At 40.0% G+C, this 26,971-nt stretch overlaps 1 protein-coding gene across 3 annotated transcripts in view; it reads right to left on the bottom strand.

The window, feature by feature from the left end:
- Positions 1-1,692: 1,692 nt before the first annotated feature.
- Positions 1,693-26,971, bottom strand: part of AP3S1 (adaptor related protein complex 3 subunit sigma 1) — a 38,544-nt gene continuing 13,265 nt past the window's right edge. The window contains exons 4-6 of one of the 3 annotated variants that reach the window (XM_084833909.1): positions 19,206-19,277; positions 17,133-17,240; positions 1,693-2,257 (exon numbers count right to left, since the gene is read on the bottom strand). In XM_084833909.1, the coding sequence (XP_084690035.1) occupies positions 2,129-2,257; positions 17,133-17,240; positions 19,206-19,277 (309 nt within the window). In that variant the 3' untranslated portion in view covers positions 1,693-2,128. Of the gene's footprint in view, positions 2,258-14,433; positions 14,568-17,132; positions 17,241-19,205; positions 19,278-26,971 lie in introns of those variants that run through there. The other 2 variants (XM_084833912.1, XM_084833911.1) reach the window with 2 other exon arrangements.

The raw sequence follows: 26,971 nt of genomic DNA, 5'->3' as shown, positions 1-26,971 counted from the left end.
CAACAAAGCATACATATCTTAGCCATTCAAACCCACTTCCACTAGCCCCTGCTCACTCCATCTCTCATCTGGAATGCTACAAACACTTCTCCCCCCTGGCTCTTACTCAGAGGGAGTCCCAGTTCTAAGTATCAACAGGGCTCCCTTCCATAGGGATCCTTATAGAAGTAATACTTCACATGCTCCAGCCTGATACCTGAATAAGAGCAGCAAATTTACTAGTATATTGTCTTACATCAGGGGAAAGCTCACACAATGTCCTTGTGAGCTATGTCATGTGAGAAAACTGGTCCAGCTGAAGACCCTTTTTTCCTAAGGAAAACAAAGTTTTAAAATATTCATTTGTTATTCATACCATATGTTAACCTCCTCCTAACTGAACATGAGTAGGCAATGTTTGTTTGAGCTTCTTCAATTGAAATAATGTCCATAAAATAACTGATGCAAATCCATGCAACAAAAAAACAGCTTCAACCAAGCATACTGTACCCATCCCAAGAGGCTTCTATAATGGTGAATAGCTTGTTACCAGAAATAATTAGTGATGGAAAGCCCAACTGAAAGCAATGCCTTTTGTATCCCAAACACCAACACTATCTCATGAAACATACTGCTCAATACCAATGAATTAAGCCAGCTTCTGGTACTGAAGAGAGTGCATTTGTTTACAAGATTGTGGGTAAGGAAAAGCAGAGCTTTCCTTAGACCTTTATGTGCAGTAAAAATCCAGCCAGGAAGCTTTACTTGAAACAGGTTCAGAGACTAAGCAGGTTAGGGCGCAATCCTATGGCCACTAGACAGCGTCTAGATGGCCACAGGTGTTTTTGGTTTCTAGGAACTGAGCTTGGAGCCAGGGCTCTGAGCTCGGGTCCCAGAAACCTCACTGCCCTCCCCCTCCCCTACTGCTGCATAGGCAGCGCGGTTTGCCCCTGTCTCCGCACTTGTAAGAGCAGTGTGGAGCAGGCGGAAAGGGGGCGTTCCCAGGGGTGAGGGGACTGTGGAACCGTCATTACGACGCTTATGTGCTGTCCGGTCTACCCTGCCCCCCTCAGGTGCACCCCAGCTAGACAGCAGAAATCGGCCGTCTAACCGCAAATGCAGGGTGGCTGGAGTAAGGAGGATCCCCTCCGTGCTCTACCCACCCCGCATTGGATAGTAGGCTGCCTCCAAGTTCGGAGGTGGCTGACTATCCCCATAGGATTGCACCCTTAAGCTTATTTCCAGTTAAGTACATGTTTAGGCTAAAACAGCTAGAAAGGCTATTCAGTCTTTTGCACTTAAGCAGCGCTATTACACTGCAATTTTTACCTAGAGTAATTCTAGAGCACTACTACACAACTACTACAACAGAAGATTTGAGAATTAGAAAATTAGAAAATGCTGTGGAAAAGGAAATGGCAGTGATGAAATATGTACAGTGGGATTCCCAGTAGTCAGGGTTTCATTCTCATACACAGTTCTTTGTCCATCCTCATGAATATCTGAAACAGAACAAATTGTGCAAACAATATAAACCTACATTGACAGATGTGCATAATTCAGCTGTTCCTGATTCAGAATGTGGGTTAACCTGGTACAGGGCTTTGATTTCATTTTAAGCACATACACGCCATCCTGGTTAAGACAAGGGCACATCTGTTAATGGGAAGGTGGTTTATTGCTAACAGAGGTATCAAATAAATGCTTCTCAAGTCCAGTTCATTACAACTTTATTTAAAATGCAAGAGAAAGTACAGTTCAATGCTGTCATGCAATATATACATGTATCTATCCGGTTCTTAAATAACCTGAAGAAATATGATTAGGATGCTGCACTAATTACAGAGCTTAGTCTATACAGATAATGTATTATACAAAGTAAAGAAATATTTTGAATTACTTTTCCAGAAAACTGCATGCTAGCTTTAGACATGATATGCTTTAGAAGGACACAGGAATGTCACTTAGAAATCACAAATTACCCACTCATTTTAAATTCACTAAGCAAAACACAATCAATTCCATGTAGTTTTATAAAGGATTTCCATAGAGTACCTTGACCTCCTATTCAAACAGTAAAACATTGGTTTGGTAAACATTTATGTGATCACCTTCTAGTTATTCTTCATTTTTACCTGGAGTGCACAATTTATTTAAAAGAGGGCAGGTTTGGCACTTTTATACTGATGTCACCAATATTAATATTTCTTGGGATCTCTGGAAGATTCATATTCTTTACAGCTGACACAGCCCGGGCTGGGGCTCCTGCTAAACCAGCCTGTATACAGAAGAAAAAGATACCACTAAGATGACGCCCATTATAATTAATCATATGCTACTCAGATGACATTTATTACAATAAAGCATAAGACACCAACAATAAAGATTAGAAAAACCAGATGATATTTTGGATTGGAATGAAATGGATTATTCTGAAATATTTAACTAGAAAGAGAAAAAAGCAGTTCACACAAATTCTAAAAATATGGTTAACACGTGCAATGGCAACTTGATGAAAAAATTAACATGTAGTCTGTAAAACAACCAGATTGAGATTAATTAAAGTTAAGGCTCATGCTGTCTTTGATTTTTACTGTTTCTAGGTACTGCAGCACATATAGTACATAACCTGCATTGTCTGAAACCTGCAATCAGTAAACACCTGACAATCAGCCAGTTTTAATGGATTTGTACCATCTCAAATATAAAATACTTATTTTTCTTATGGCCTTAGAATTTAACCAAATGCTAAAGGGTTCTGTATACAATAAGAGATGAAGAAACTAACTCTATCTTTAAAAAAATCTATTGTGTTAAGCGTTTACTAATAGTGAATGTTCTTTATCCCATACAAACCTACTTCAAAGGTACAGGGGATATTCCAACAATGAAACCTAAAACTCTAAAAAAAACAACCACCAAACATGTATACTAATTAGCTGTTTTGACTGCATCTGAGTCTGAAAAAGAACAAAAGACATACACTAAACATTTATTTTGGCAACTTGGGAGCTAAACAAAAACATAATGTAGTTTCTTCTTTCTCAAACCTGCTGGCTCTCTTCTTTCTCTCTTTTGGATTTAAAGAGAAAAATGCTCCTGAGCCAAAAATAGAACATACTATTTTTCTCTGAAGGAAAAGGACCCTGTTTTCAAAAAAGGTCTCCACACACAATGGGCAGCACCTAATGCTAGCAATCTGCCAGCTCTAAACACGTTGTGCTGGCGGAAACAGGAAAGCAATGCTTGCTAGCACAACCCAAGAAACCACCCAAAACTAACACTTCTGGAATGGGAAGTAGAAAGGTGCTCAGCTGACTTGTCCCATTCTGGAGCCAATTCTTTGGGGTAGTTTCTTGGGTTTTGCTAGAAAACACTACTTTCCCATTGTGTTAGTGGTAATTCCCATTAGTGCTGTGGTAATATTAGATACTGCCCAATACAATTAATTTCAAAGAATATTGTTTTCATCCAGTTATTTAAGGATTAAAACTAAGACATTGTTTAGGGGTGGAAGGATGAAACATAAAAAGACTGTAGGGCCAAAACTTGCAAAATTCCTTTGTATGGTTAACAGCTTCTAATTAGAAATCCTGATAATTTCAATGTACATCAAAATAAATGGCTAGCCTTATATTTGCAGAAAAAACAACTGAAAAGGTATACAAGCAAAAGCAGAAAAAATGTTAATGATTTCCAAAAAGAAATACTGAAATAGAAGTACCTGCCCACTACATGAAGCTTGCTTTCTGGCACTCGAAAACATGCAAATTAAGTTCAATTACATGCTTCTAGAAGACCAAACTCAGCTACAGACCTACAAGCATATTATCTACTTAGTACCAAATTATCCATCCTGCCCAAGAGATGCTGATTTGCATTTCTCCTGCTTTGGATACAGAAGTGTTATGACGACTCATAAGTCATAGGTATTTTCATTTGTTGTACCTTATCCTAGGGCTCTGGTCAATTACAAAGGTATGTCCCAGCTATTCCAAGATTGTAGATCATCAAGCCAACCTTTCTTCAACATTCTGGTCCAATAGGTGAACACATATGTATAAGCTTCGCCTCAACAGCTACAGTACCCTCCTACCTGCCTTCCATTCTGCTTAACTGGAATAGAAGAAACTTTTGAAAAATTGCAGGAGCAATTTATGCTAAATTTATGCTAAATTTTCTTCTGCTCTAAGGCTGCAATCCTGTGCATACATATTTGGGAGTAAGTCACACTGAACTTAGCAGGGTTTAACTCCAGAGAAAATATGCATAGGGTTGGGCTGCATGTTAATTACCATTGCAGACCTGCTATACAAAGCATCTCTCAGCCAGTATGGATATAGTTATTTGGAATTATCTGAATAAGTATATATATTACAAATGCTATATGAGCTTTTAAAATCAGTTGTAAATAGAAAATAAAAATTAGAACAATTATTCTGTCTCTTTTACTGCTTCATAATAAAACCATATATAAAGCAAAATTCTTCGTAATTGTAGGTACAACTTTATGGAAGTGAGGGTCTTTCTGTCTTCTGTACAAAATAGACTCCAGCAAAAATGTGAGGCAAGGACCTGAAGTTCCAGTTGAAAGAGCACTGACTGGATTGTGTTTGGAAAGAGCCTGTTAAGGTTAACTAGATAGGAGCACCCTCCTCCTGTTTGTCATTTCCATTTCAATCTGGACAGTGCAATGTGGCTTTCATGCATTTTTGCAAGCTGTACTTATAATGACTAAATATTCTTGCCAAAAGTAAGTATTTTTTAGTGGAGGGTGTATAAAGATTATAAGGTTACACTGGAGAAACAATTTAACGGCAGGAGATGAAATGGGCAGAAATTCTTAAAATTTTCTTAACTTGGTTATTGAGTAACAACCCAATCCTAAACGTGTTTACTCAGAAGACTCACTGAACTTAATAGGGTTTGTGTTCAGGCAGATGTGGTTAGGATAAGGGGGTAAATCTATCATTATTTCAATTAACTTTCCTAGCAGAAAGACTACTATTTTTAAAATAGCTTCTGTTTTCTTACATCAGATAAAAATACTAATAAAAATAAAAGCATCACTGGATATATAGAAATATTGCTAATTAAGAGGATATGGATTCCCCTTCATGGATCACTGCCTTGTTGTGGTGAAGGGCTTGCGTAACTCAGTGAAGCCGTAAGCTATGCCGTGCAGGGCCACCCAAGATGGACAGGTCATGGCGGAGAGTTCTGACAAAATGTGGTCCACTGGAGAAGGAAATAGCAACCCACTCCAGTATTCTTGCCAAGAAAACCCCATGGAACATATCACAAGGCTAAAAGATATGACGCCAGAAGATGAGACCCTCAGGTCAGAAGGTGTCCAATATTGGGGAGGAGCAGAGGGTATTTCCAAGTAGCGCCAGAAAGAGTGAAGCAGTTGGGCCAAAGCCGAAAGGACACCCAGCTGTGGATGTGTCTGGTGGTGAAAAGAAAGTCCGATGCTGTAAAGAACAATATTGTTTAGGAACCTGGAATGTCAGATCAATGAATCAAGGTAAGCTGGAGGTGGTCAAACATGAGATGGCAAGATTGAACATCGACATCTTGGGAATCAGCGAACTAAAATGGACAGGCATGGGCGAATTTAATTCAGGTGACCATCATATCTACTACTGTGGGCAAGAATCCCTTAGAAGAAATGGAGTAGAACTCATAGTCAACAAAAGGGTGGGAAAAGCAGTACTGGGGTACAATCTCAAAAACGATAGAATGATCTCGGTATGAATCCAAGGCAAACCATTCAACATCACAGTAATTCAAGTCTATGCCCCAACCACTGAAGCTGAAGAAGCTGAGGTTGATCGGTTCTATGAAGACCTACAACACCTTCTAGAACTAACACCAAAACAAGATGACATTTTCATCATAGGGGATTGGAATACTAAAGTAGGAAGTCAAGAAATAACTGGGATAACAGGCAAGCATGGCCTTGATGTAAAAAATGAAGCAGGACAAAGGCTAATACTTTTGCCAAGAGAACACGCTGATCATAGCAAACACACTTTTCCAACAGCACAAGAGGCGACTCTACACATGGACATCACTAGATGGTCAATATAAAAATCAGATTGATTATGTCCTTTGCAGCCAAAGATGGAGAAGCTCTATACAGTCAGTAAAAACAAGACCTGGAGCAGACTGTGGCTCAGATCATGAGCTTCTTATTGCAAAAGTTCAGCTTAAATTGAAGAACGTAGGGAAAACCACTAAACCATTCAGGTATGACCTCAATCATATCCCTTATGAATATACAGTGGAGGTGAGGAATAGATTTCAGGGATTAGACCTGATAGACAGAGTGCCTGAGGAACTATGGACGGAGGTCCGTAACACTGTTCAGGAGGCAGCAACTCAATCCATCCCAAAGAAAAAGAAATGCAAGAAAGCAAAGTGGCGGTCTGATGAGGCTTTACAAGTAGCTGAGGAAAGAAGGGAAGCGAAAAGCAAGGGAGAAAGGGGAAGATATACCCAACTGAATGCAGAGTTCCAGAGAATAGCAAGGAGAGTCAAGAAGGCCTTCTTAAATGAACAATGCAAAGAAATCGAGGAAAACAATAGAATGGGAAAGACTAGAGATCTCTCCAAGAAAATCGGAGCTATCAAGGGAACGTTTTGTGCAAAGACGGGCATGATAAAGGACAAAAAAGGCAGGGACCTAACAGAAGCAGATGAGATTAAGAAGTGGTGTTAAGAATACACAGAAGAACGATACAGGAAAGACCTTAATGTCCCCGATAGCCATGACAGTGCAGTCACTGAACTTGAGCCGGACATCCTAGAGAGTGAAGTCAAGTGGGCCTTAGGAAGCATTACTAACAACAAAGCTAGCGGAGATGACAGTATTCCAGCAGAGCTATTTAAAATCCTAAAAGATGATGCTGTTAAAGTGCTGCACTCAATATGCCAACAAATTTGGAACACTCAACAGTGGCCATAAGACTGGAAAAGGTCAGTTTACATTCCAATTCCAAACAAGGGCAAGGCCAAAGAGTGTTCGAACTACTTTACAATTGCACTCATTTCACATGCCAGCAAGGTGATGCTCAAAATCCTACAAGCTAGGCTTCAGCAGTATGTGAACCGAGAACTACCAGAAGTACAAGCTGGGTTTCGAAGAGGCAGAGGAACTAGAGATCAAATCGCCAACATTCGCTGCATCATGGAGAAAGCAAGAGAATTCCAGAAAAACGTCTATTTCTGCTTCATTGACTACGCTAAAGCCTTTGATTGTGTGGATCACAACAAACTCTGGCAAATTCTTAAAGAGATGGGAGTACCAGACCACCTTTCTGTCTCCTGAGAAACCTGTACGAGGGCCAAGAAGCAGCAGTAAGAACCAGACATGGAAGAACCGATTGGTTCAAAATTGGGAAAGGAGTACGACAAGGCTGCATATTGTCACCCTGCTTATTTAACTTATATGCAGAGTACATCATGAGAAACGCCGGGTTGGATGAATCACAGATCGGAATTAAGATTGCCGGGAGAATTATCAACAACCTCAGATATGCAGATGATACCACCCTAATGGCAGAAAGCGAAGAGGATCTAAAGAGCCTCTTGTTGAGGGGGGAAAGTAGAGAGTTTCAGGGCAAAAGCTGGTTTGAAACTCACCATTAAAAAAAACTAAGATCATGGCATCTGGCTCCATCACTTCCTGGCATATAGAAGGGGAAGAAATGGAAGCAGTGACAGATGTTATTTTCTTGGGCTCCAAGATCACCGCAGACAGTGACTGTAGCCATGAAATTAAAAGACGCTTGCTCCTTGGGAGGAAAGCTATGGCAAACCTAGACAGCATAGTGAGAAGCAGAGACATCACCTTGCCGACAAAGGTCCGTCTAATCAAAGCTATGGTTTTCCCAGTAGTAACATATGGCTGTGAGAGCTGGACTATAAGGAAGGCTGAGCGCCGAAGAATTGATGCTTTCGAACTGTGGTGCTGGAGAAGACTCTTACGAGTCCCCTGGACTGCAAGGAGGTCAAATCAGTCCATCCTAAAGGAAATCAACCCTGAGTGCTCATTGGAAGGACAGATACTGAAGCTGAGGCTCAAATATTTTGGCCACCTAATGTGAAGAGAAAACTCACTGGAAAAGACCCTGATGCTGGGAAAGACTGAAGGCAAAAGGAGAAGGGGACAGCAGAGGATGAGATGGCTAGATAGCATCACCGATGCAATGAATATGAACTTGAGCACACTCCGGGAGAGAGCGGAGGACAGGAGGGCCTGGCGTGCTGTGGTCCATGGGGTCACGAAGAGTCGGACACGACTTAACGACTGAACAACAAGGATATGGATTCTGACACTTATCTCAGTGCCAAATTTGCCCCCCCACATAATAGTAAACCTTGCAGTGTTACGTTTTTATATTAGACAAAATCCAGTAGCCCTTTGCTATAGATAGCCCTAAAAGTGCTATTCATGCTACAACAACGTGCTTCTGTATGTCTAAAGGAACAGTGCACTGGACTATTATGTGAAGCAAAATGTTAAAACAAGCTTTCAGGCAAGTATAAGAAGTGTACTGGCCTAACTGTATGCACATGTCACAGAGCAGTTTAAACAGTGCATCTGCCCAAAGGAATTGTTACCCAGTTTGGGCAAATGGTTAACTTCAAAGAAGTATGGCACTGCAACTTCAATACATTTAAGTGTAACTTGAATATTCTAAGAGTAGGTGAGGGCGCAACCCCCCTACAGTCATTGAGGGGGGCATCCTGAGGCCAAAGGTTATTGCAGATGTCCACAGGCAGAGAAGGTCTGCCCTTGGAAGTCTCCTCTATGCAGTGGTAGAAAGGTCCATTGCCACTTCACTGGCAATACTCAAGTGCAGAGGGCAAAAAGGAGGCACACTGGGGGTAGATCAGGGAGGCTTTTGATTCATAAGATCCAAAGCTCTCCAGTTCACCTGGCATGCCTGAAGAATGGGAGCAGGGGACAGGGAGAGAACTACACTAGCTTTGGAGTTGGCATATTTAATGTTCCTCTTATTGGGAGCAATTGTGGAGGGACATTACAAAAACATAAATGGCCAAAATACCTCCCCAACCCCCTCTTTCTGCCCTGCTGGCACAAGACTGACAGGGTGTAAGAAGTGGTGGTTCAACCACTATGTGTTTGTCACCGCCACACCCCTTTGGAGGGCTCTGCCTACATTTACTTGGCAAGCCTAACAAATTTTTTAACTAGCCAAAAGTCCTGCATAATTCTGGCTTGCTCCTGAATTTACTAATTTAAAATACCAAAATGCAATTGGACAGCATGGTCATGAGACTGCTCTGTACCTAGTTCACTAACATTCCATAAAGTGTATTATTTATACTAGGTATAGTACTGAGCCTTCCAAATTCTAACAGCTTGCCTCTGAACTTTTATTTAGAAATGAATCCTTACGTCCATTTGTCTCATCTAATGGCTGACAATCCTACACACATCTGTGTCTTGCTGAAATCCTGTGGAGCCTTTTACTCTGCAAGTACCTTTCTGCACTGTAAATATTTTCTGCCTGTAGAAGGTCAAGATTAGAAAGCTTCTATAACATGCATCCAACAAATGCACCCATTCTCGGGATTTCATGGAATCACAGTTGGAACTTGCCAGAAGGCAGGAACATACCACACCTCTGCAGTTCTGAAACTGCAGAGATAGCCTTAGGACTGAAAGGTTAAGGAGACTTCTACAGAGCCATTCTGGCTCTCAAAGTGATTAGGGAAAAAAGAATTTATCACATGAAAGTCAGAGGAAAAATCATGTAGACAGCTGCATGAGGCACCAAACAGACCGATTTATCTGGGGTGGGGTGGGGGGGAACAGAGTCAGATTACAGACACAGAGGAAGTGTGGGGCCAAATAGTGCAGCTGATGAAGTAATGAGATCACCAGATGCCTGGCAAAATACCTATGGCTGTAAATATGGCTTCATTAGGCACCCTGGTGACCTGGGGAAGATGGCTTCAAGACATATATTAGTGCTAGAGTGATGGAGAGAGACCTTTTTCTCATTAGTTGTTTCAAGAATAACATCTGATACCTTGACAATGGCATTCAATAGCAAGGAAGTGCAGGCCACCATAGAAGTGCAACTGTTGAGGTTTGACTGGAAGCCTGCCAAGGTCAAAGTTATGAGAACTTCCCTGAGGTGTAAACTCAGTTCTTTGCCCCAATATCCATCCAGTTTTCAACATGTTAGTTGAAATGAGCTGACGTGATAGACTCCAAAAATCAGTATACTATAGGGGCATACACTGCTTCGAACTCTATGTTGATTAACAGGGCAGCTCCACTTCTTTGCTCCATCTAGTGGACTTTCAAGCACTCTGGTCCCCTTCACCCTACCTTACTTTTAAAAGAAATTGAAACTTTTCAGCCAATGTTTAACTATAACTTTTAATCTTGGAAAAACACCCTTCTACACCAACAAATGTGAAGATTTTGGGGAATTACAGTACTTTATGTACCAGTTATTAGGGGCCCTGTTTTAAGATTTCCATGGCAAGCCCTTAGTAGAAAGCTGTTGACGTTTTGGGCTGTTCCCATCTGGAAAGCTGCCAGAACAGACAAAATATTTATCTATACAGCATTGTAAGAGAAGAGTACAAAGACCTTATTTTTAGTTTGGTGAATTGATATCTGCCATTTTAAATCAGGATGCCTGAGTGAACAAACACCACAACTTTAAGCACAGAATAAAAGTCACACAGTACTTCTAAGACATAGTGAACAGTTTTGGAATGACACTTATAAATGCCTGGATATATTAACTAAAAGGTACCAAGCATCTATACTGAGAACCAATTACATGTTATGGTGGCAGGCATGCATTTCTTTTCATTCATCTACCCAGATCACATATAAAGTGGTAGATGGGATGGGGTCTGTCTAATAGTAAAACACATCCAGGGGGAGAAGCACTGAACTTCTCTCTCATTTCATTGCTCCAGTCACTTCTCTCCATTCCCAGCTCAATTCTGGTATCAAAGCTGGGAAGGGAGAAAAGTGCCTGGAGCAAGACTGCAGGTAGGTGAGGCATGGGGGAGAGTTCAGCACCCCTCTCCCATGTGCTCCATTTACTGTTAAGGACATCTCACCCTACCTACAGCTTTATATGTGAATGATGTGGGCACAAGAAAGATAGCCCATCTCATCTGGCTCTCAGTTAAATCATATGTTTTAAAATTCTTGAATATTATCGCTAAAGCAGTAAACCATTGCTTTTCTTTTATATTTTAGAAAAGGAATTAAACATACCCCATGATGTTTCTCAAATTACCAGCAAGCAACTGAAAGGCATGTTACTGTGATTCTTTGTACCCCAGTAAGTAGAAACCTGAATCATGAATGTCAGTCATGATTATTCCTACTGAATAAAAATGTTTTAAGCATGTCCACAAGGTTTTAGAAGTACAATATGAACTTACATACAGCTAGAATTACCATTAACCAGACAACACATTTCCCCGGCTGCTTTGTAATCTCAATTTAAATGAGCACATAGCAGTTGGACATTTCAGTCTTTTATCCAAAAGTCACTCAAAGATATAAGGCTGGATTCCTAGAAATGCCTGCAGAAGGCAATGGGCAGAAAGTTACTTTTCTACACCCTCCTCTCCCTGACTTTTGTGAGTGGGTGCCTCTGACTGAATTCTGGCAACAAGAAAAAAAACAACCTCTCCCCACTCAGACCCCATACCCCAGCCCACCCTATTCAACAGGGCCCCTCAACACTCAGAAGAGGCTCTCAGGCAACTGCCTGGAAGAGGAGGGGCTGGGAAAGTCACCTCCCACCTACTCCCTTCTGTGGGCATTTCTCCAGCCCATATTATTAATGTCTTCAGTGATACTGGCTTGTGTCTACAAACTGAGCACTAACACACACTAAAAAGGCTGAGGTGATAAAGTTAGCACATTCACCCAGTTAACACAAACGGGAAAACCATTTTCCTTCTAGTAATAAATATGGACATTTAGCAATACAAGCCATATTTTAGGTATGCTTTCAGGTCACTATTGAGTAATATGGAAGTTGTACATTGTTTTCCACCTATTACATAGCACACTGCATGAACTTCATTGACAGAAAAAGTGCATTGACTATAATGTCTCATTAAATCTTAATTCCAAAAAGACAGAATTGTATCAGCTACTTTCCAAGCCTTTTAAAAAAAGGCATATAGACAGGGGTTAGCCTCCCAAGAGCTTGTGCTCATTATAAAAGGTAGTTCCTTTTATATGCACCTTTCTTGGAAATGATTCCTCCAATATGTTTGATACTTGGATTATCACAGCTGCTGTTTTTTTTTTTTATCAACCCTTCTTCCCAGAACAAGTATGATTCAAAGCAGCAGGGTTATGAATAGGATGGAGGGATGCAGTACAGAATATAAAAGAATGGTTATGTTCTTTTCTCATGGAGTTAAATAAATGAACAGAATTAGAGAAAAAACAAAATGAAGTCTGCAAGTATATCAAAATGCCAAACAGATAGAAGACTTAGACATACTCTTGGAAATTTCAAGCACTTGGATCACAGCGATAATAATGGATGGGCATGATTTTTAATTTTGTTTGTTTGTCATCTCCTTCAAGTTGCCAGACCCAAAAATAAAAACAGAACATGTAGAAGCAAAAAGTAAAATAGAGCAAAGCTACATAAAAAAGGAAAAACATAAATTAAAGCCCTCTTTCTTACATCATAGAGGGAAAAAGTAGTTTGGGGAAATAGGCAAAGAGTAAGAAATATATTGGTTGGATAGCTCACGATATAAGTTATACTTACAGTAAGGATCTAGAATTGTACTCTGGTTTTGTCACTTTTAGGCTGATCCTGAATACTGTCAAATATAATTGCTTTAAGCTCTCCCCATGACCCATTTAATTGGATGAGGACACATTTAACTACATAGGACATTTAAAAATTACTGAAGAATCAGTTCTAGAGAATTTCATCTATTAGAATGCAGTACAATTTGAACAAATTATTTAAATTTTAAAATTTCTTCCAAAGATAAAGGTACAAGTAATGTATTGTTATCAACAGAGTCAAGGATTCCCCTGACATTTAGTGTATACTGAACTAGAAATGCTAGTTCTCTTATTTTCCAGGCTCTTCTGTACATGGCAATCCAGGTTCACTAGCAATTGTTACGACGCCTTCCCAGGTATTATCGACCAACTATAGCGAACCCTAGGTGGGCCACTATATCTCTCACTTTAAGCTTACTGTGTGCCAATTTCCCTTTAAACTCAAGATATTCCAGTTCACGGAGCCCTAAAAGGTTCATCATCGGTTGTATATTATTACTCTTGTTTGTTTTCAATTTCTGCAGATTTTGCTTGCTTGCAATACCTTCTAAAATGTTAATTCTCAAAATGTGCATCCAGAAGTAATTTAGGATGCAATACTATGGGTTACACCCTTGATGATTGTAAGCCCCCGACATCAGAGGCTTATGGTCATCCTATGCAGAGCGGGAGGGTGGCGGAGGTGATCTTTGCCTCCCTGTCCTTGCGCCCTGCATTTTTTGCCCCATACCTAACCTTTTGCTCATGGAATGGGGTTTTCCTGCCGCCTGCAACTCAATCCAAATCTCTGAAAGCTATTCCTGAAGGTCAGGGACCCTCTGAAACAGTGTTCAATGCAGTGAGAGAAGCTTTGCTGCAGGGTGGAGCTGACAGAGCTGGCAGAAATCCAAGATCCCCTCTCCTTGCGTGAACAGAAGTGCCCTTCAGTTGCACAAGAGCTCTATTAGATTCAGGTCTAAGCCTATACATCTTATTCTGTAAAACTTAACGTATCTGTAGTTTGTGTTCCTGTATTCTTGCTCAGCCCTGTGAAAACTTTAAACAATTGTAAGTGGGTTCTGGGATGATGTACCACCACTCTCTATCCCTTTGGGAACATGAATTCCCTATGGACTGCCAATTTTAAATGTTGCAACAGTGATATTAACTGCAGTTAAGAATAGCAAGGGTTCCCACTTATCTGGGATCTAAAATTAGCCTGGAAACTTATTTTCCAGGCAAAGCAAAAACCCTAGACAGCCTAACCTCCTGTTAACATAACTGCTGACATAAGCTTTAACTATGGTTAAGCCAGGTGGTGAGAATTCATGCTCTAGAAAGGAACAAAAGGGGATGGGGGGAAAGGGACCGCAAAACCCTGTATTCTGCTTCTGGCTGTTTAACTGCAATCTGCACCAGCTGAATCAGGTTTGTTCATAATGCGAGCATACAAAGAGCACAATTACTATTTTAAATATATATAAATTCTAAAGCTGAACACTAATGAAAGGAGAAAGTAAAAATAAAAATAAGTTAATGACAATCTAGTAAATACACTACAGGCAATAAAAGATGAGGGAAACTAGCACAAAAAGTAGGCTACAAAGACTAATATGGGTTTATCAACACATAATTTTTGAGTCTGGCCTAATTGATTTATTGCCTTTGACATCATTTTGCTTTCCCTTTATTTTATATAAGCACATTTTTTTCTGAAAATTGGCAATACCTGTATCTACCTGTCCTGTCTGGGAGACTGAAAGATAAAGGTCTGTAAAGAGAAGAATGGAAAGAACTAGAAAAGATCAGGTGGTTTGGAAAAATGAGGACTGACTTAACACGACCAAATTCACACCCAGCTGAACACTACAACAAAAGTATCCCAGTTTTTCCAGAGGACACCTTCCATGTCACTGATAGTGCCTGACAAACCCGCAACCCAAATTCTCCCTCTTAAGTTCCTCTTACCAAATGCCTGAAGCCTTATTAGTTTGATTTCGGAGTGATTGCCAAATTTCTGCTTCTGTACAACACATATTAGAAATGGAAAACCAAAGTTGCTCATGACTTGCAAAGAGAGAAGCAGAAGGTACCACTTCCCCATATCCATGTCCTACAAATTCAGTTGGTAAACACTACCTACTATTTTAAAAACAAAAACTTTGATTTCTTACTAAGACAACGATCTACCCACTTACTGAGGAGCAGGCTCTTTCATTTTTAACAAAACCATCAAGGGGTAAATAGACTATGAAGTGGAGCCCAACTGCCTAAAAGCTGAGCAAAACTGATGCTGCTTTCAAATTTCTTAAAGTTTTGTGCTGAAAAATAACCACATAGTTCAGATATCCAATTCTAATACTTTTCCATTCATGTTTTGGAAAGTGATCTTTGTACACCAATTTAAAACAATTAGGTGGAATAACGGCTTAGAGCCAAAGAACCACATGCAGTGCTCTGTGTGTGCAGCAGGGCTTTCTCACTGTGCTCCCATTCCCACTGCAGCCCTCATGTCCCCTGAAAAGCCATTCCTGAGGGTCAGAGGACACGACACTCTAAAATGGTGTGCAACATGAACAGGCCTGGAGGGCTGTGGCTGGGGGTGAGGGAGGGGATCAGCAAAACGCAACCCTGTATGCAAGCCGAAGGGATGCTTTGTATCAAAGCCAATGGTTGGGATTAGGTGTTGACATGTAAACAAATAAATCTTCAAAAGGATATACCAAGTATCTTAAAAAGATCAGTTAGCATATTCAGAGATTACTTTGCCTTCTTTAATTCACTGTTTTCTTTCGTACCTGTAACAGGCAATCGTAGTATGTACAGCTAGCATCACTATGATCCAATAACTTTTCTGTTATTCATCTGTCAAATTTTGTATTACACGCTCAAAAAATGTAATAGATGAGGCAATGGAAATTGGTTAATCTGGCCCATTTCATTGAAGTGGTCTCCTTCTAGAGAATTCTTTTAAAACTCAAGTTACAGGTCAATCATTTAAACCTCAGGTTTTTGAGAGAATAAGCTTATAGATTCTTTTTTTAAAAAAACTGTGCTTCAAAAATGGATAAAGCACTTATTTAGGTGAGTTCTTCTGAACCACTGATGGAAACTAGATTTTACACAATTGAAGTCTAATTCCAATTTTATCTGATTATATATCTATTAATATTCTTGCACTAGCATATTAGCATGCACCATACCATGTCTTACCCAATTTCTGTGCTTCTCAGCCAATGCTGTACAACTCTTTAATTAAAAAGTACGTTAGATAACCAAAAGGAAGGTGAATGTCCAACCAAATTGTGAATTAGAAGCAATACTGTGAAGGGTCAAGGAAAACTGCTAGGAAATTCACCTCTCAAGTTTGTGTGCATACTAACTGGAAATTCATTTTCTTTTGTAGGTAGCAGGAAGATAATGTACATCATACCTGCCTATATAAAAAGACTAAGAGTCAAACTAGACAAGACATTAAAAGCATGATCAAAGCTGTTTGCCATGGTGAAGCATTATTTGCACTCATTGCCGCTTTTCTAAGGCAAATGTGGCAGGGGAGGGGGAGCAACATGGAGGAAAGGGTTAGAACTCCCCTCCCCATGGCTTTTTTTTAAAAATTGAGACATATGAGATCACACATCTAACATCTCACTTAGTTTGACCCTAAGAGTCTATGATTTTGTCAATGTATAGGGTCTTTGATATTCTGTTCATTCTTATTTGTAGGAAAGAAAGGGTGACATCAATTTCTAGATGCCCACTGTTTTAAAAGGCATTTAACATAGCTCCAGAAAAACTGACCTACACTATTAAGGAAAAAGTAATTCTACAACATAATGTCACTAGATGCCATTTATCCAGTTTTATAATGCTAAGCTAGATAGTTAACTTGTTAAATTTAGGATTAGCCAAAGTCCTTCCTTCACTTCTTCTCAACTGTTTTTGGCTAATGCATAGCAGATATTCATTATATTAACATCTATAATTTCTGTTTAACACATGTGCATCCTTCAATTAGGTTTCCTAAAAAGTTAACACCAAGGTGAGATTCTCCAAGGGGGAAAAATCAGCCTATAGGAGTCTGAAGCCTTGACTAAAGGAAGCTCAGAAATGTTTCTATACAGAGATGCTAATGGCAGATGTGAGCTTGACAGAAGGAAAAGGGAATGTTCAGCTATTTAAGCAGTCAAAGGTTTTAACATGCCACATACTAAATGCTTATCTATTGCAATACAAACAGCTGGATATAAGGAAATACTAAAAAATACATGGCAGTTTCAGATCATGCAAGTTGAAAGATCATGCTCCAATTGACTTTAATGCTTTTCAGTCTTACCTCAGATTTTTCCAATTTATTTTGAGCATCAATTTGGGTGACAATTTCATTCATATTGGTCTCCAAAACCATTCCGCCCATCACCATTTCAGCTAGGATATTATGGACCTAAAAACACACACAAAATAAACTAAAGGCATATGGATTAAGCCAATGCATCACTAATATTTAAGTATTTGTTACCAAATTTCCACAAGTTTTTATTGCTGTAAGCTGCTTTGGGAAGGCTTCCGCACTGAAAGGCAGCCAAGAAATATTTTAAATAAATAAAAATAAGTTTACTTACAGTAAATTAGGTTTTTGAATGTAAAACTAGCAACACATCAAATATCTGAGTTACAGGGTTCTAGCATTGGTTACTCATAATAAGAACCTGAAATATAATCCAGTTAGTGTTCTAGATTTATAGAAATCTGAACTTCTGACTGCCAGATCTAAATAAAGCTGCATGCCCACTTTATAAATACTTTAAAAATCAATATTCATTCTAGTCATTGTTTGTATAGTAAGAAAATATTGGAAATTACATTATACTCAAAACTCTTGATTCAAGAGCTTTGAGATGTCTTGTCCCTGCGCTGTTATAGTTTGTATACAGCTCAAAATTGTTACATTCTTACCAATGTTTGAGCTATCATATCTTATATGAGCATTACTATACAACATATGTAAGTGAATGGCATTTCAACTGCAGTTACTCAGAGCATTCTTGTGCCATGATTTCTGAGTAGGGCTCTACGCTCAGACATTATGCAAATCAGGGTAAGTGTGTTTCATATTTCAAAATACTTTGGCAAGGCACAGATTTGTAGAAGCCAACAGAAGAGTGAAGACATGAGCCATGGGAGAAAGGAAGCTTGGCCTAGGAGGCACAGAAATCACTTGACAAAGCATTTCAGATTCAGGGCAGAATACAGTTCATATTTCAATAAATTCTCTTAAAAATTGCAAGGGTAAAAAAGTATCTTGGTTTTTTCATCCTCCTCCTCTCCAAATCCAGATGTGCAAGCATATTAGTAATTGTTAAAAGGAACAAGACTTCCCTTAGGAAAAGTGAGGGGAAAGCTTGCTGGCCTTCATAAACATTCACTGTTCCAGTCAAAGTCTGCATTCTTGGAAGAAATTACAGTAGTTTCAGAGGAACTATCAGAGATTTTAAACAGTAGGGAAGGCCTTCCAAAAAGTTGTCTTCTAGTTTATTTTAACAGATTACCAATCCACCACAAATTATTATAAACTCACAGGACTGATGCTTAACAAAGGAATACTCATGTGGAAGAAACTTTGACAGCCATTAAAGACAACAAAAAATTCTGGCCTGTTGTGTGATTCTTTAATAGAAGAATTAAGCATCTTATTCCCTCTAATGACTAATTTTCTGAACATCCATCAAACTGTTCTACAACCTCAGGGGCAAGTACTTTTATGTTTTCTTTCCACATCATTTTCCTAAATATCCTGTTTCTACTGCCTAACCTTTCTTCTTTGCACTCACCTGCATAGTTTGGACTGGTGGCAAGTAGCGAGGACCCTTCAAACACCTCAGAAACTGAATTTTTAGAAACACTGCTTAATTTGAGTTGGATTTTTTTTTAATTACCTCACCTGTGGCCTGTTCACTAGTATGAACTACGCTTTTATGCAGCTACCAAATATGAAGACGCTGAAGTAACCTACAATTCCACATAGCAGGATATATGCAAGAGTAATCAGGAAGTTTTCCAGATATCTACCAGCTCCTTTTCAGCACAAATATCTGCATGTTTACTCAGAAGTCCCACCATGTCCAAGGCTTACTCCAAGGAAAGAATGCATAGGGTTGCAGCCTTAATGAGTTTTGACTTTTGAGTTATTCACAAAGTAATACCACAGGTAAATCTTTAAAAACTGATGTGAATTTTACTCTTCAAGCTGCGGGTCATATTTATTCAATGAAAAAAAAAAAGACTAGCTGATCTAAAGTGATGACATTTAAACAAGGGTAGGACTGTTCACCATCTGAAAGATACAAGAACAAATGTTTCTTGTCAGCAGAATATTTTGAATTCATGTTATAATAGCTCACCACAGTACCTTGTCTACATGGAAAATTAAATCCAATTCACAGACATTCTCAAAACACTTGTCTAAAGTTTCTACGAATACCTGTGGGGGGAAAAAATGCAAGGGGTCAAAGTTTAATAGTAACTCAATCATTCCATTATGGACAAACTGCAAACGTGGCAAACAGAACACAGACGACCATAGAGAATTCTGGAAGTCTAATGTAACTGCACAACATGTGTGGTTAATGCAGTGGATTCTCTTTGCAGATCCCAGGTGCATTACTGAAGATCAAACTTTGCTAACTTAACAGTTTAGCATTCCTGCTTCTTAGTCAAACATAGCACACTTCAATCAAAATTCGCACTTCGAAAACACTTTTATCAGCTTAAATATTTTATACAATAAGGGAGCAATCTTATTGCTGCTAGACAGTGGCTAGATAGCCATAGGATATGCTGTTTTCCGGGAACCGACCTTGGAGTCCATACTTGGAGGACAGTTCCTTGACAACTGACCTCCTCCACTTCCGCGCTGCCTCCCGTCCTCCATGCTCATAAGAGGAGCATGGAGCGGCCTGAAAGGGGCATGGCTGGGGGCATTCTGGAGTGGGGAGAGCATAGCTGCCTGTACGATACATCCAATGTGTCATACAGCAGCCTCTCTCCCCACTCTGTTTTACTGCAGCTAAACAGCAGCAATTGGCTGTCTAGCAGAAAAAGCAGGGCAGGAGAAGCGCGGAGGGAATGATGCCCTGCTTTGGATAGGCAGCCACATATCTTGATGGGATTGCGCCCTTAGGGTGCAATCCTGTGGAGGTTTAGACAGAAAAAGGTCCTACAATTCCCAGAATGCCCCAGCTAGCATGGCTAGGGGATAACACTGGGAGTTCTAGGACTTCTTTCTGTCTAAACTTGCATAGGACTGTGCCCTTATGGTCTAAAAAGAGTTACTATCATATTTTTGAGGCTTAGTTTAAAGAAACATGCTGAAATTCTTAACTAAAAAAACAAATGAAGGGTAGGCTAAACAATTTAACATTTAGACAGCTCTCCCCACAAGATGCAGACATTACTTGAACATCACATTAACCTGGATAGACCATACAGAATTAATTAGCCCCCAAGGTAGGGATGTTTGGTGATAGACAAGCACCATCCTTATACTGCTGTTATTTAGGAGCAACGACCCACTGCTACAAACATGCACCAATGCATGTGGATTATTCCTTTAGAAAGGAGACAGAAGCCTGCTTTATTTAATTCTTAGCTAAATAAGACCATTTCTAAAAGCAGTATGTATAATGAATATAAGCTAGCAAAACATATAAAAACGTTCTGGGAAATAGCAACAGAGTTCACTGACGCTAGACATTTGCCCTACGTTGAATTCCCAAACTTTAGGGAAATATTTTAGGCAGAAAATGTTTTCCCCTCAACATTTGGTAACTTAACCTATTTTAATCCAGTTTACCTTACAGGAATGTAACCAATAACCCGTACTTCCAACTAAGAGATTTATTGTGTATCAGTTATGTATCCTGGGACTGCAGATCTGAAGGAAGGCACACTCTGACCTCTGCCATCAGCCAAGGGACCAAGGGCCACTGGGAGGCTGCACCCCCTGCCTCCTAGTAAGAACACTGCAGCATGAGGGAAACCTGAGCAACAGCAGCTTAGGTTCCATTTCTCACTCTCCCTGCAACAATACTTAATCCTTCCTATGCAAGTTTATTCAGAAGCAAATTCTGTTGAATTTAATGGGACTTACTCCCAACTAAGTTTGCACAGAACTGCAGCTGAAGTCTTCTATGTATAGGGATATTTTGTGCCAGTGGATAATTTGTGGCAGTGGATAATTTGCAGGGTATCTGTAATTGGGTTCTTGTTCTTTTTGTCTATTTATTATGCATAGTGCTGCAGCCAGCAGGTGCTCTTAACCAATCCTAGGCAAAGGTAAATGACCTAGAGAACCAGCCTAAACCTATTTCCTTGGATCCGAAACTGCCCCCAATAATGCCAGGTTGCCAGTGCTTCCATCCAGCACTACTATAAGAATGCCACATTTTTCCTACACCTTTGTGCTATCTAGCAGGTAAGAACAGAGACTAGTTCTTTTTAAAAACTGAAATCTGTTTTTTAAAATTGATTTACTACTAAAAAGGCTTTCCATACCTAATGGCCAGGGAGTTTCAGTGAAAGTATTCGGATTCTATGAATATTTACTCCAAAATAAATTTCACATTTTTAGCTCAAAACTTCTTCTTCTTTTTTTTTTTTTTACAAAACACACAAATAAAATTAAGATTTAAAAATTGCTTTCCTTTTATTAATTCGGTTTTGTGAATAAGGTTTGATTATTTGAGAAATTATCATATTATTACATTAGTATTGTGGTGCGCTTGGACTTTACAGCTGGCTAGTAGAAAATAATAGTTGGCTTCTTAGCTCTGATACAATTTGTTGATCCCTGCGCAAACCATACTTTTAAGTTTTCCTGTTCTTGAAACTTTGTCACATCTGTGGAGCCAGTTATTACTTTGACTTGGGGTTGCTTCTGATGTAAGTTTTCATTAGGGGAAAGAAATACACCCAATACACATCTTCAAACTGTATGATGAGTCAGACTCAAATCTGCATTTCACCTTGCATTTCTTCAATTTCTGATCCACAAGAGGTATGTCTCAGAGTTGTACGTATTCCTTCAGGTCTAAAGAAGAGTGTACCAGGCTGCTCCCCCTGTTCTTGCCTTCAAGATGTATCACCTGAGTGAATCCAGACCTCTGATCTAGGACAATACTATTTTGCTAAACACAAGCTGAATCTTTCAAAGATCTGTTCCCTACCACAGGATGGATTGAAAGAAAAGCATGTGAAAGAGGGCTAGTAAAAACTGACTTCCCTGCCCCCTTTCCCCAGCAGCTCCCCCAAATGCTTCTCTGAAGCGCTGGGGGACGCTGCTGAACAGGATGGGATGGGGTGCTGAGGGCTGAGGAGGAAGGGTGGGATCCCTGAAAACTAGTTGGAGGAAACTGCCATGAACAGAGCTCCTGCTGATGGAAGTTGTCTCCACCTGGTTTTTGTGGATTCCCCTCTGCTTCTCCTCAGCACCACAGCCCACGCGATTTAGGAAATTCCACCAACCCATGAGAGAAGCATTTTGCAGGGCTTGGGGGCTGCTGGAAGACGAGAGGACAGGGAAGTCAGCTTCTGCCAGCTTCCTTCTGTGAAATTTTCTTCAGATCCAACCCCATGACAACATATACTTGGTAGTACCCAGCCTTCTACTAGCAACAGAAAGCCCTCGTATTAGAAACATGATCCATAGGATTAATAAAGTATTATTTTTATGGCACCTTTAAGACTCCTCATTAGTAATCATGGGATAAATTTTTACCTTTTTACTAACCACTTTACCTTGCAACACACATCCCAAAAAATCCCTACACTTAACAGTATTTTACATTACTACATGGTGATAGTAGGTCGTATCTATTCCTTTTAGTTTAACCACATTTATTTCCAACTCCAAAAGTGAAAAAGTGTTTTAGCAAATAGCAATATTAGAATCAGATTAAAACAAAATGGCCTGGTTCACATGTAATGCTAACCCATGGTTTACGGTCACAAGCATGAGCTGCAGCAAGCATTACGTCTGAACCCTACACAGTGGTTAATCTTAACTATGGCTTGTTGAAACAAACCAGCTTCTTAAACTATGGCTGAGCTTGCTTCAAGAAATCACTGTTAAAATGTTACTTATCATTTATTGTTAACCACAGTTTGAGGAGTCTGGATGATAAGGCAAGCTGTGATTAATCTAAAATGGAAGTAAATGCTTATGAACTCTTCCTCACAGCCATGCTGGAGGAGGACGCCGGAACATATGAGCCCAAGTATGAACTAGGCTCATTCTCGTAACACTAATGTGCTTTAGCATTATGCCTAGACCAGTCTAATATGTAATGCCACCAGAACCACCATGCTTAAAGTGTTCACTGCCCCAAACTCATCCTTTAAAAGCAATTTAGAAAAAGATACCCTATCAAATTACATGCAAGTACAGCACTGTGCAGGCTTAATTCCACTTTACACTGGTTATGTCAACAGCCATTTCAAGAAGAAGTGCCACACTACAGTCAAACTTCTGATTTTGCTGTGGTAGGACCCCATCTTGTGGAACAAGATGGAATATATCTCTCATTACTTATTAAAATTAACTAGCAAGAGCACATAATCTAATTTATTATGTTTGCATCTGACCCATCTTCCATCGAACTCAGAAATTATATTTTAGCCTCATAACAGTTCTGCAGGCTAGAAAGAAGCTTCCAGAAGACTACCTTGTGAGCTTTATAACTGGGGTTTCTAACTTCGGTTTCCCACATCCAATCTTTCTAGCCAGAACACAAAAATGTTACGATTCAAGTTGTAGAGAAGGGTTATGGCAGAAAGCAAAGTGGAGGTATTATTGAAACAGTAAAGATTAGATTAGAATTTTCAAGTGCATGGTGAATGAAACATTCTCTGGTCTAATGACACTTAGAGTTTCCCTAGCCTACAGGCTAATCACAATTTGTTATGTAGGCAGCTGTTAGCACAAGCTTTTAAAACCCGCCAATTGAGGGGAATTACTGATGGAAAGTTAAATTATGGTGATTGGAGAAGTTAACACTATGCACGTTAATCTTATCACTTCAGTTGTAAAGGTGGATGGCAGCCATTACAGACAAAACCTTTATATCAAGAATCTTTACAAAAAGGGATGCTACCTCTTGCAGGGTATCAGGAATTAAGAAAGTCATTTCTACTTTAGTGAAATCTGAAGGTTAAAATAAAATATATTCAAAATGTAAGTTAATTTCTAGCTCCCCCTAGTGCTTTATTTTGATATTTACACGGAGCTAACCAATAACATTTTATCCAGAAATCTTTTTTTCTCAAAACAAGAGTTTCATGAAAACACATGCCTAACACTAGTTATACATACGTAGGTTTTTTTACACCACAATCTTGTGCATGTTCACTCAGAAGTCCCACTGAGTTCAGTATGATTTATGACCAGGTAATATTGCAGTTCTAGGGCAGTATTCGATTTGGCACTAGTACTAACGTAAATTACATTGCTATAGCGGTATTATTACCATCCATATACCACCTTATCGGCTAAAAAGTGTACAACAGTTTAAAATAAAATCCTGCAAGAATAAAAAGAAATAACATTACAAACAATAAAATATGAAAAACTACCCATTTAAAAAGGATAACTTGAAAAGATGTGTCTTTACACCATTTCTAAAGGCCAAGAGAGCAGGGGCAAATCATAATTCTTGGGAGAGTACATTCCATGGTTTGGGGCAAAACAGAAGAAAGTCCTTTCACACGAGACAGGCAGTCGCTTAGATAGCCAGGTCCAAAGCCGTGGGCTTTAAAAGTTAAGACCAACCCCTCTAGTTGAGCCTGGAAAGCAACTGGCAACTAGTGCAGGTCTTTCAGGACAGGTGTAATACGATCCTGATACTAGTATTTTGTACTAATTGAAGCTTTTATTTATTTATTTATTTATTTATTTTATTAATCGCCCATCTGACTGGTCACCCAGCCACTCTGGGCGATGTACAACCCACCATAAACAATTTAAAACAATAAAATTTTACCATAAATTTTTTTTAAAAAAAATACCCTAACCCACCCCAAATGCCTGCCTGAACAACCACGTTTTTAATGCACGACGGAAGCTCATTAAAGAGGGGGCATGACGGAGTTCCCTAGGGAGGGAGTTCCACAGACTGGGGGCCACCACAGAGAAGGCCCTCTCCCTCGTCCCCACCAGTCTAGCTATCCTGGCTGATGGGACAGAGAGAAGGCCATCCGAGGCTGATCTTGTTAAGCGGCCTGTCTGGTGTTGCTGGAGGCGCTCCTTAAGATAGGAGCTTCTGGACATTCTTCAGGAGTAGCCCCACATAGAGCACATTGCAATAGTCTAAAACGATGTAACCAAGGCATGGCTGAATCAGTTGCCAAGTCTGACTGATTCAGGAAAGGTTGCAGCTAGCACACAAAGCATAATTGTGCAAACGCATTCCTTGCCTCTGCCACCACCTGAAGATCCAGAGACAGCATAGGATCAAGGAGCACTCCCAAACTACGGACCTGACCTTTTAGGAGGAGCACAATCCCTTCCAGGGCAGAATGAATTCCAGTGCTTTCTACTGACCAACACCACCTCCATCTCGTCAGGATTTATCTTCAGCCTGTTAACCCTCATCCAGCCCATTATTGAACCCAGATGATGTTCAAGGGTCTCAAGTGCTCCCTTGGTGTTAGCTAACAAAGAGCAATAGGGTTAGCTCCCAGCAGGTTCATGTAGATATTAAACAACATGGGGGACAAGACAAAATCCAGTGGGACACCACAGGCCAATTGCTGTGAAGTCAAACCGTAATCCCTCAGCACCACGGCCTGATAGAATGGAATCACTGTAAAACAGTGCTCTCAAGGACCAGCCCCAACAAATGGTCTAGAAGGATACCATGGTCAGTAGTATCAAAAGCCATCGAGAAGTCCAAGAGAACTCCCATCCAGTTCCTGGTGTAACTCATCCAAGACAACCAAAGCAGTCTCAGTCCCAAATCCCGTCCGAAAGCCATATTGAAATGGGTTACCAAATAATGTTACTGAATGTGCTCTTCTAGACACATATGCAAACTTATGCATGTTCTCACGACGTGCACCTGTTAAGGATCTTTGACAATACTGTCTGTGGCAAAGAGGGAAACCCAAAACAATCCACAAGAGCCCGTGTGGTGTGGTGGCTAGAGTGTTGGACTGGGAGTCAGAAGATCCGGGTTCTAGTCCCCACTCGGTCATGGAAGCTCACTGGGTGACTTTGGGCCAGTCACAGACTCTCTGCCCACCCTACCTCACAGGGTTGTTGTTGTGAGGATAAATTGGAGAGGAGGAGGATTATGTACACCGCCTTGGATTCCTTGAGGAAAAAAGGCGGGATATAAATGTAATAAATAAATATATATAAAAAACCCCACACAAGCTTTTTCAACCAATGGAAAATACTTCTTAGCATCAATAAAAATGTACAGTTATTACTTTGGGGAAAGCAAATGTGGTAAGTTAATTGCAGTTTACATATACAGATTAATAAACGATTTAAGACTACAATGAGAATGTGAATTGTGGGGAAATTAGCTGGGCTCTCGCAGAGGCCGGCTTCAGTGCTAGCTGTTCAGCTTGCAGTAGCAAGTGTTTGTCAGGGTTAGAGATTGAGGAGGTGGGGATAGGGAGATATGGGTCCTTAAAACTCTTGGGAAAGAAAAAGAAAGGGTTGGGGTGAGCCTAGTGAGCAGGGTGGAAACAAAGGGTGAGAGGATGATTTATTCTAAGGCAAGGTGGTATGATCAGGCCAATTCCTGATGCACAGTCACCGTATCAAGAAGGAAGGTATAAATGGGTCTATTCAAGTTAAACACACACACTCATTCACTTTTCCTAGCATTTTATATGCTTGCCTCCTGTTTTCTCTGGGAATGGGTCTGCACAACCAAATTAACTGTGGAACTTCATAGTGGACCACCTCTTCCAGAGGAGGTTGCCAACTAGAAGAAACAAGAATGAGAAAATATGAAGGGATGCATTTTGTTTTCTCAATCCTTGGGTTGTTTCCCTCCACCTTCACCCACTCCCTCCCTGTATCACAAATGCCTTTGCATTGCTGTAGTACTGGCATTTAGAGCAGCTGGGTTTTTTTTTTATTACTCTTGCCCTTCATCTCTATAGCCT

This window comes from Heloderma suspectum, chromosome 2, assembly GCF_057233095.1.
Source record: "Heloderma suspectum isolate Gila_16-S chromosome 2, 16-S_ref, whole genome shotgun sequence".
Taxonomy (NCBI): Eukaryota; Metazoa; Chordata; class Lepidosauria; order Squamata; family Helodermatidae; genus Heloderma; species Heloderma suspectum.
The sequence above is the reverse complement of the archived record's forward strand: the minus strand, read 5'-3'. Positions and strand labels throughout refer to the sequence as shown.